At 54.9% G+C, this 10,458-nt stretch overlaps 1 protein-coding gene across 2 annotated transcripts; it reads right to left on the bottom strand.

Moving 5' to 3' along the window:
- Positions 1-1,198: 1,198 nt before the first annotated feature.
- On the bottom strand, positions 1,199-9,572 carry MRPL4 (mitochondrial ribosomal protein L4). 2 transcript variants are annotated; one of them, XM_063616072.1, is made up of 10 exons: positions 9,541-9,572; positions 9,201-9,365; positions 9,048-9,114; positions 8,812-8,962; positions 6,549-6,600; positions 4,372-4,489; positions 2,891-2,997; positions 2,697-2,806; positions 2,534-2,610; positions 1,199-1,627 (listed from the first exon to the last, which is right to left on the bottom strand). In XM_063616072.1, exons 2-10 carry the CDS (start codon positions 9,255-9,257, stop codon positions 1,431-1,433), a joined length of 936 nt encoding a protein of 311 aa, XP_063472142.1. In that variant the 5' UTR covers positions 9,258-9,365; positions 9,541-9,572; the 3' UTR covers positions 1,199-1,430. The 2 variants fall into 2 exon arrangements, with proteins under 2 accessions (XP_063472142.1, XP_063472143.1); XM_063616073.1 differs by having other exon boundaries at positions 9,467-9,543.
- Between the last annotated feature and the right edge of the window lie 886 nt (positions 9,573-10,458).

Below are 10,458 nucleotides of genomic sequence, written 5' to 3'. Positions count from 1 at the left end.
TTTCAGCCAGGGGTGGCCCAGCAGGTAGAGAGGGTTGTGTGGCTGCTTAGCCTGGCCAGGCCCACACAGGCAGAAGGCAGTCCTGATGGACTTTATTTATTTATTTATAGATGGAGTCTTGCTCTGTCACCCAGGCTGGAGCGTAGTGGCGCTATCTTGGCTCACTGCAACCTCTGCCTCCTGGGTTCAAGCGATTCTCCTGCCTCAGCCGCCCGAGTAGCTGGGATTACAGGCGCCCACCACCACTCCCGGCTTGGCCAGGTTGGTCTCCAACTTCTGACATCCTGTGATCCACCTGGCTGAGCCTCCCAAAGTTCTGGGATTATAGTCATGAGCCACCACGCCCAGCTGGCTGACTTTAAATAAATCAATCACATTGTCTATATTATAGGCTGTTAAGAAAAATTAACTTGGCTGGCAAACAACCTCAGCAAACTCAAAAATTGGGATACTGGGGTTTTTTTAAAGACAGTGTTTTGTCTGTCACCCAGGCTGGAGTGTGGTGGCTCAATCTCAGCTCACTGCAACGTCTGCTTCCTGGGCTCAGGTGATCCTCCCACCTCAGCCTCCCAAGTAGCTGGGACCACAGGTGGATGCCACCACGCCCACTTAATTTTTGTATTTTTTGCAGAGATGGGGTTTCAGGATGTTGCCCAGGCTGGTCTGGAAGCTCTGGGCTCAAGCAATCCTCCCACCTTGACCTCCCAAAGTGCTAGAGTTACAGGTGCGAGTCACCACGCCCAGCTGGTGTTTTTAAACATGTGCTTATCTGCTCACTTACAGAGAGACATTTACTTTTCTGACTGTGCTTACAGGAAGTCACCCTGAAAACTCAGGTTTACACATGACATCTACTTGTACAATCAAGCACACACTCTCAGGCTGCATGAAGTACTGTCGCAGACAGGACTGCAAACCCTCTCAGGGGTGGGAATGGCTGGCAGCACTGCTCAGGAGAGGGATGAGGCAGGAGTCAGCACCTAGGAAGTGCCGGCGCCCACGCACCTGTGAGCTCCTGCAGCCTGACTCACCGGGTAAGTAAATTCTTGTGATTTCCACAAACAGCCCTGGGGTTCCCTTAAACCAGATTGAGCCTCTTGAGACGGCGGATCCCCAGCAGTGCCCAGAACCTGGGAAGGAGCCCAACGTGCCCAATGCAATTATTAAAAATGACACTGAGAAATTATCTTTATCCTCCTTGATTCAAAAATACAATTTATTTTAAAAACAAAAAGAGAGAATGGATGCAGAAGCCCGTCTGGGCTCTCCGTGGAGTCGCCCCTTCCCAATGGCGATGGCCGCTCCCTGTGGCCTCAGCTTCCTCCCTGGAATGAAGGGGTCCAGGTGGCACCTTCCTTGAAGAGTGGGCGTGGGCCTGAGGCTCCCAAGTTGGCCAGGGGATCAGCCTGGCTCAGAAGAGGTGCTTCACATCAAGAGTGGTACGGGGTGGCCGCCGGGCCCTGGGTAGCATGGGGTAGGTGTCGGGGCAAGTCACCGTAGGGCAGGCTGAAGGGGTAGAGGGGTCTGTAACGCGAGTCCTGCCAGAGCAGCTTGTCCTCCAGGAAGGCGACGGTGGGCAGCGTCAGGACCAGCGTCTGGTGCTTGAGCATGCTGTGCACATTTAGACCTGGGGGCGGAGTGGGGGATGGTCAGGCCGGGGCTGCCTCTCTCCTCACCCCACCCACATCGGAGTCCCTTTGTGCTTACAGAGAGCCTCACTGTGGTCTAGTGTGACTTTGTGGGCCCAGCAGCCCGGGGCCAGACCCTGCCTGGCCGCTTGTTGCCTGTAAGCCTCTGGCCAAGGAGCTGCCCCCAGCTCATCACCTGCTGGCCGACGGCCAGGCTCAGTCCTGTGCCTCGCTGGGACTCCTGGCTCCTATTCCGGTGGGGGAGACCCAGGGCAAATGATAGGAGGGCAGGGAGGTGATGGGGCGGGTCGTGCAGGGCCTGACGTGCCATCCTGAGGACTTGGGCTTTTCATCCTGAGAGAGGTGGAGAAGCCAGCGAGGGGCGTGGGTTGAGGGACAGGACCTGACTTAGGCTCATGTCACCATCTTGTGGCTGTGGAAGGAACAGACTGTGGCTTTGACAGAGGTGACCTTGGAGCTGTTTTGTTTTTTTTTTTTTGAGACAAGAGTCTCGCTCTCTCCCCAGGTTTGGGTGCAGTGATGCAATCATGACTCACTGCAGCCTTGGCCCCCTGAGCTCAAGCTATCCTCCTGGCTCAGCCCCCTGAGTAGCTGGGACTACAGGTGCACATGGCCACACCTAACTTTTATTTTTAGTACAGATGGGAGCCTCACTATATTGTCCAGACTGCCTTGGCCTCCCAAAGTACTGGGATTACAAGCATGAGCCACCATCCCCAGCCAAGCACTTCTTTAGGAAAGATTATTGCTTTGCTGAGGGTTGGGTCAGGGAGCGTGGTCACTGCCTAAGGCCACTCAGCGACCAGATGCCCGATTTGAACCGCTGTGATTCTAACAGCGGAGCCTGCACGTGCACACTCTAGAGGCCTGGGCCCTTTGCTCACCAACAGCTGGGATCAGGTTGAAGGTCTTGAGCCTAGAGGTGGCCTCCACAATGCTCTGTGGCATCTCCTCATGCGTTCTGTAAGAGAGGCCAGGGAGTGGGGGTTGAACCCTCAGAGTACAGAGCTCAGGGCCCCCTGCCCCTGCTCTGCCCTGTGCCCTCACAAGTCCACGAGGAGTACAGAGTTCCCCCAGCGGCGGTAGTGCGCCAGCTCTGTCAGGTACTGTGGGTCTCCAGTGGGCAGCTCTAGGGAGTCCATGATGTGCAGGTCGTCCTGGTGGAAAGAAAGGATGGTTTGAGCCCTGGGTCCAGAGCAGCCCCATCTCTAGCAGCTGTCTGGGCCCCCCCATGGCTGTACCTGGGCCAGCTTGATGGTCAGTGCCACTTTCAGGCCCAGGGCCCGCACCTTCATGGGCAGCATGTAGTAGTAACTTGTGGGGCCCCGGGGGCCATGGGCAACACCTCCTGCGGGGACAGAGGCGTGTGAGCAGGTAGGGGCCACTGCAGAGCTTGGAGGTCAGCAATCTGCTGCAGTGGTTGGCATAGGGTGACGAGAGAGGGGGTGCTGCCAGGAACCAGGCAGAGAGGGTGGCGCCTCAGGGGAGGCTGGATCAGGGACAACATGGGACCAGTGACTTAACTTCACTGGGCTTCAGTTTTCCCAGCTGTCACACTCTGAGACAGGGCGGGTGAAGGTGGCTCACACCAGTACTTTGGGAGGCTGAGGACGGAGGATCACTTGAGCCCAGGAGCTCAAGGCTGCAGTGAGCTATGATTGTGCCACTGCACTACAGCCTGAGCAACAGAGCGAGATCTTGTCTCAAAAGCAAACAATAAAAAAACCAAACACCTTGAGATCGGACAGTTCCTGCCTCATGGGACACCATGAGTTACGGTGTGGATTCCGTAGAGTGGCTAGAGTGTGAACTTAACTCAAGCACAGCTGTTAATGCTGAAATTATCAGGAGGTTCGAACTTTCAGGTCGAGCGGGAGAGGAAGGCATCAGGCACACGCCCCGGTGGAGCAAGCAGTATGATCTGGGAGCAACAACACTTGGGGAGACCCCTGCAAGCACCATGTGTTGGTGTCCGCTCTCGCCTGGGCCTTGGAAATGCAGCAGAGAAGATAACAGACATGGTCCCTGCCCTCATGCCATTCACATTCCGGTAGGGCAGAAAAGAGGCTCAGCTGTAGAAGAAATCAGGGTAGCCCCGGGGGATGTGGAAGGAAAGGAGATCAAGAGTGGCTTCCTGGAGGAGGTATGGCCCAGAACCCTGAAAGGTGAGGAGAGCTGGCCAGGTAAACAGGTGACGGGGTGGCTGGCACCACCCTGAGTCATCTTGTTAGCATTCAAGAAAATAAAAAGTTAAAAACAAACCAACAACTACAACCAAAAAAAAAAAAAAGAGAGTCATCTCTGCCTGGTCAGAGAGGGAAATGAGGGGATGAGGGGGAAAGGTGTGCAGCCACCAGGGCCCACAATCACAAGGTCAGGAGTTCAGGTTCCACGATTTAGAAGAGCTCTCTGGGTGCTGTGGGAAGTGTGGGTCAGGAGAGGGTGACAGGAGGTGGGGTCGAGGGGCTATGGCCACAGGCTGAAGAGACAGGGCATGAGAGAGGGAGGAGTGGATGGCTCCCAGATCTCTGTCCCCCTATATGGGTAGTGAGGTCCAAGGGCCTCAGTTCCGATGTCACCAGCCCAGGTGGTCCCATGAGGTGGAGGGAAGAGGGCTGACACAATACCACGCCAGATGTGCGCAGCTGTGTGTGAGTAAACACCCATGCCCTTCCCTGGCCCTCCCACCCCTCCCCGCCCCCTCCACCCTGTCCCCAGTTACCTCCTCGCCAGAGCGGAGAGCGGATGCTGCCATGCCGGGCCCGCCCACTGCCTTTCTGCGGCCAAGGCTTCCGGCCACCGCCCCGCACCTCGGCCCTCGTCTTGGTCTTGGCATAGCTCTGGAGGCACAAAGTGAGGAGGGGGTCAGGTCCACGAGGCAGGTGTCAGGGAGCCGGGCAGATCAGTCCTGCCATGGGGAAGTCAGGCAGGAGGCACCATGATGAGGGGCTCTCTCTGGCCAAGCACAGAGCACTTGGGGAGCGAGGGGGAGGGTAAAGAAGTCAGAGCTCCTGCCTCATGCCAGCCTCACAAAGGCAGGGGCCCTGCTGCCGGGCACGCAGGGGGTGCTCGGTATTTTCTGAACTATTGATTTTTTTTTTGAGACAGTCTCACTCTGTCACCCAGGCTGTGGAGTGCAAGTGGTGTGACCTTGGCTCACTGCAACCTCTGATTCCTGGATTCAAGGGATTCTCCTGCCTCAGCCTCACAAGTAGCTGAGATTATGGGTGCCTGTCACCATGCCCGGCTAATTTTTTTTTTGAGATGGCGTCTTGCTCTGTCGCCCACGCTGGAGTGCAGTGGCGCGATCTCGGCTTACTGCAACCTCCGCCTCCCGGGTTCAAGCAATTCTCCTGTCTCAGCCTCCAGAGTAGCTGGGACTATAGGCGCCCACTACCACGCCCAACTAATATTTGTATTTTTAGTAGAGATGGGGTTTCACCATATTGGTCAGGCTGGTCTCGACCTCCTGACCTCGTGATCTGTCCGCCTCGGCCTCCCAAAGTACTGGGATTACAGGCGTGAGCCACTGCACCTGGCCCCAGCTAATTTTGTGTATTTTTAGTAGAGATGGGATTTTGCCACGTTGACTAGGCTGGTTTGGAACTCCTGACCTCAAGTGATCCACCTGCCTTGGCCTCCCAAAGTGCTGGGATTACAGGTGTGAGCCACTGTGCTGGCATATTTTTTGAACAGTTTTAATGTGGTTGTAGCTGCAAGGAGGGAGGGCCACAGGAAATGATGCAGACAGGGAGAATCAGGAAAGAGGAGCAGGGCAAGGAAATCAAGAAGAACTCGGAATAGCAGACTGATGACTTTATTCCTAGGGTGATGGGAAGCCAGGGAAGGTGTGAGCAGGGGGAGGACTGGCCGGACCTCTGGGGTGGATGGATAAGACCCCGACTGGTAATGGATTCTTCAATGTTCTTGGCATAAAACCCAGACTCCTCCCCACTGCTCCCACTGGCCTCTATGGCAACACTGGGTTCCTTGTGGTCCCTGCTACAGGGCCTTTGCACACCCCGTTCCTGTTATCTCCACCCTAGCCCCACTGCCTCCTTGATCTGGTTAGCTTCTACGGTAGACCCAAAGTTGAACGTCCCATTCTCTGGGACATGCTCATAATTACACATTACGTATGACCATCTGACTCACCTTCACTTCTCCCATGACACCGTGACCTTCATTAGAATAGGGACTTTGCCCATCTTTTTTTGGGGGTTGTTGGGGAAGGGGTAGAGACTGGGTCTTGCTGTTTCCCAAGCTGGTCTTTCCTGGCCCCAAGCAACCCACCCACCTCAGCCTCCAGTGCTGGGATTACAGGTCTGAGCCACTTGCACCCAGCCTGACCTTGCCTGTTTTGTCCTTGTGGTCCCTGCTATATCCTCTCACCCACCACAATGCCCACGTCAGTGAGTGATCAGAAAACAACTGAAAATGAGCTGGGCACGGTGGCTTACGCCTGTAATCCCAGCACTTTGGGAGGCCAAGGCAGGTAGGTTCCTTGAGGTCAGGAGTTTGAGACCAGCCTGACCAACATGGTGAAACTCTGTCTCTACTAAAAATACAAAAATTAGCCTGCATGGTGGTGCATACCTGTAATCCTAGCTACTCAGGAGGCAGAGGCAGGAGAATTGCTTGAACCCAGGAAGCGGAGGTTGCAGTGAACCAAGATCGTGCCACTGCACTCCAGCCTGGGTGACAGAGTGAGACTCCATCTCAAAGAAAAAAAAAAAAAAAAGAGAACCAAAAATGGACCCATTGGTGAATGGTTCAGGAGACAGATGAGGCTCCAGCCGAGCAGTTCAGAGAAAACCCAGTGATGGGCTTCCTCTGGGTCCCATCCCCAACCTCCCCAGGAAGCTCCTTCCCGCCACCTTGCTCCATTTAGGCACTCACAATTCTCTTGAAGTTCTTCTGCCACATGGCAACCTGGTGCAGGATGTCCAGCCTGCGGGGAGGAAGGACACATGAGAAGCCCAACTCTGCTTCAAATGGTCCCACCCCACTATAGGAAAACCCAGGATTCTCCCTTGTGCCTCTGGGGCCCTGTGCGATTTGCCTCTGCCCCTCACTGACCCCATCTTGAAATCCTGCCTCAGGGCCTTGGCACGTGCTGTTCCCTCTGCCTGAAACACTCTTCTCCTGGATGATTCCTTCTCGGCCTACAGGTGTCAGTTCCAATAACTGCTGAGAGGTGCCTCCTAAAGAAAGAGCCACCCTGACCAGGTGCGGTGGCTCATGCCTGGAATCCTGGCACTTTGGGAGGCCAAGGCAGGTGGATCACTTGAGGCCAGGAGTAAGACCAGCCTGGGCAACATGGCGAAGCGATGTCTCTCCAAAATACACAAAAATTAACTGGGCACGGTGGTACATGTCTGTCATTCTGGCTACTCGGGAGGCTGAGGCATGAGAATTACTAGAACCCAGGAGGTGGAGGTTGAAGTGAGCTGAGAGTGTGCCATTGCACTCCAGCCTGGGCTACAAGAGCGAAACTTTGTCTCAAAGAAAAAAAAAAAAAAGCTACCCCTTCTTCCTTGTTTGTTTTTCCTACCATTACTTTTTTCCTGCTATTACACTTCATTTATTGCCACCTTCTTCTGGGACTGGTTTGCCTCTCTAGTTCTATACCATTCCATACAGTCACATACTCAACATCTGAAACATGGCCAGCGCCCCATGCTACAATGTGATTTCGTGTGATTTCGACATAGTTTTTTTTTTTTTTTTTTTTGAGACGGAGTCTTCTTCTTTCGCCCAGGCCAGAGTGCAGTGGCGCAATCTTGGCTCACTGTAAGCTCCGCCTCCCGGGTTCACGCCATTCTCCTGCCTCAGCCTCCCGAGTAGCTGGGACTACAGGCGCCCGCCACCACGCCCGGCTAATTTTTTGTATTTTTAGTAGAGATGGGGTTTCACCGTGTTAGCCAGGATGGTCTCGATCTCCTGACCTTGTGATCTGCCCACCTCGGCCTCCCAAAGTGCTGGGATTACAGGCGTGAGCCACCGCGCCCGGCCCTTCGACATAGTTTTAAATACAGGTTAAATACATTATTGAAATCAATTTCACCTGTTTTTTTTTTTGAGATGGAGTCTGTCTCTGTCGCCCAGGCTGGAGTGCAGTTGTATGATCACAGCTCACTGCAACCTCCATCTCCGTGGGTGCAAGCGATTCTCATGCCTCAGCCTCCTGAGTAGCTGGGACTACAGGCTTGGACTACGACATCCGGCTAATTTTTGTATTTTTAGTAGAGACCGGGTTTCACCATGTTGGCCAGGCTGGTCTCCAACTCCTGGCTTCAAGTGATCCGCCCGCCTCAGCCTCCCAATGTGCTGAGATTACAGATGTGAGCCACAGTACGCGGACCCTACATTTTCTTTTCTGTTTTTTTTTTTTGAGACGGAGTGTTGCCCAGGACGGAGTGCAGTGGCGCGATCTCCGCTCACTGCAAGCTCCTCCTCCCGGGTTCACACCATTCTCCTGCCTCAGCCTCCAGAGTAGCTGGGACTACAGGCGCCCGCCACCACGTCCAGCTAATTTTGTTTTGTATTTTCAGTAGTGACGGGGTTTCACCATGTTAGCCAGGATGGTCTCGATCTCCTGACCTCGTGATCCGCTGCCCTGGCCTCCCAAAGTGCTGGGATTACAGGCGTGAGCCACCATGCCCAGGGTGGCCCCTATATTTTCTTAGAGATGTTATGAACAGCAGGTTAACTAAAATGCAAACAGCCTCTTCCAGGCACCTAGGAATGGTTTAGTTTCTTTAGTGCTCTTATTTGCAAAAACCAGTTAACAAAGATTATCAACATTTCTATAGAACTTATTATGTGCCAGAATTAAGTCATTTACTCATCACAGCAACCTCCCGACCGCTGACAAAATAGGGACACTGAGAGACAAGAGGGGAAGGCAGGATTTGAACCTAATCAGTCAGGCTCCAGAATTCTGTCTCCCTAACCCTTAGATGATGTCACCTCCCAGGCTTCAATCTCACACAGCGCTACAGCAGGGGAAACTGTCATCATTCCCCTTTGACAGGTAGAGCAACGGAGGCTGTAGAAATTCAGCACTTTCCCAAGGGTACAAGCCCAAAGTCATCCTGACTCCTGAACTCCCGCTCTTCATCCCTCTGCCACTCAGTTTACCATTACAGCCCTCGCTCACCTGGGCGCGGTGGCGAAAACATCGGGGTGCAGGTCGGCCAGGCCCACGCGCTCCTGCTCGAAGCCCCGCAGGGACTCGACCCAGGCCTGCACCGGGCGTCGATGAGCGAGTACCGGGAGCTCGACTTTGCGCAGCACGGGCTTCGGGAGACCTGGAGCGATTGCGGGGTCTGGGGTTAGGGTCAAGGTCAGACCTCTCTGTCGCCGCCCCTCTTGGAGCCACCCCGGTTGCCTTACCCTCTCTCGCCACCTGCTCCGGGTTCTCGGTCGGACGCGCTGCCTCTTCCGCCAGCGAACTCAGGCCCTGCAAAGGGTGGGCGAAAGTGAGAGACGACCCCTGGACACCCCCAAATTTCATCCTTCGACCACGCCTCCAGCCCCTGGCCTCACCCGGAAGCCCGTAGGCCGAAGCCAGGCCAGCGCCCCGGCCCGGAACAACTGCAGCATCGCCGCGCAGCCTCCCACGCCGCGGGAGGTCAAGGCCACTGGAGCTTCGCGAGGCGCTGCTGGATGACGTCACGCACGCGACGCCGCCCGACCCGCCCCGACTCCGCGCTGGAAAGCGGGTGTGCAAAACCGAAGATGGAGGGGGTCCGACCCGGCGTGCCCAGACCTCCACCCCAGGACTAATCCCCAGACCCAATTTTCACTCCTGCCTCAAGGACCCTCCGCTACACTGGACAACGCGACCTCACAGCAAGAAGTCCCAGCTTCCTTAGGCCTCGCCTACTTTGGGTCCCGCCTCCGACGAGCCGGTGCAGGAATTCAGCCAATGAGACCTCTCTGGCCCAATTCAGCCAATGACTGTTAAGCCTGAAGGAGTGGTCCCCGCCCATAAGTGGGCAGTTCTGGAACGAGCAATTTAGGAATACAGCCAATAAAGCTTAAGTTTTTGCTGTTGGTCACGCCCACCGGGCCACGCCCTCATCCCGCCTCCAAGGCTGTGGGCGATGGTTTTTTCTTCATCCAGTTACGTGGTTTTGTTTTTTGTTTTTTGTTTTTTTGTTTTTGTTTTTTGTTTTTTGTTTTTTCTTTTTGAGACGGAGTCTCGCTCTGTCGCCCAGGCTGGAGTGCAGTGGCGCTATCTCGGCTCACTGCAAGCCCCGCCTCCCGGGTTCACGCCATTCTCCTGCCTCAGCCTCCCGAGTAGCTGGGACTACAGGCGCCCGCCACCACACTCGGCTAATTTTTTGTGTTTTTAGTATAGACGGGGTTTCACCGTGTTAGCCAGGATGGTCTGGATCTCCTGACCTCGTGATCTACCCGCCTCAGCCTCCCAAAGTGCTGGGATTACAGGCGTGAGCCACCGCGCCTGGAGTTTTTTTATTTGTTTAAAGGCAGGGCCTTATTGCCCACAGAAAGCCTTCAGGATTGGCAGACCATGCCTCCCAGTTTAGATTCCCCAGGGCAGGGCTATGTCCCCCCGACACCCCTCAGATTAGGTATTTGTGTCCCCTACCCCCTAGACCAGGGTCCTGTCACCTCTCAGACCTTCCAGGGCTCTCCAAGGACAGAACAGAGTGGGGAGTCCACATATCTTGGATTGCCTCCCTTGTCACCCCGTAACAAATCCGAACGCTTACTTTTAATTTCTTTGTTTTGATTTTTAGAGACAAGGTCTTGCTCTGTCGTCCAGGCTGGAGTGCAA

Source organism: Symphalangus syndactylus, chromosome 13, assembly GCF_028878055.3.
Source record: "Symphalangus syndactylus isolate Jambi chromosome 13, NHGRI_mSymSyn1-v2.1_pri, whole genome shotgun sequence".
Lineage (NCBI taxonomy): Eukaryota > Metazoa > Chordata > Mammalia > Primates > Hylobatidae > Symphalangus > Symphalangus syndactylus.
Note: the sequence above shows the minus strand (reverse complement) of the source record. Positions and strands in the feature narration are given on the sequence as shown.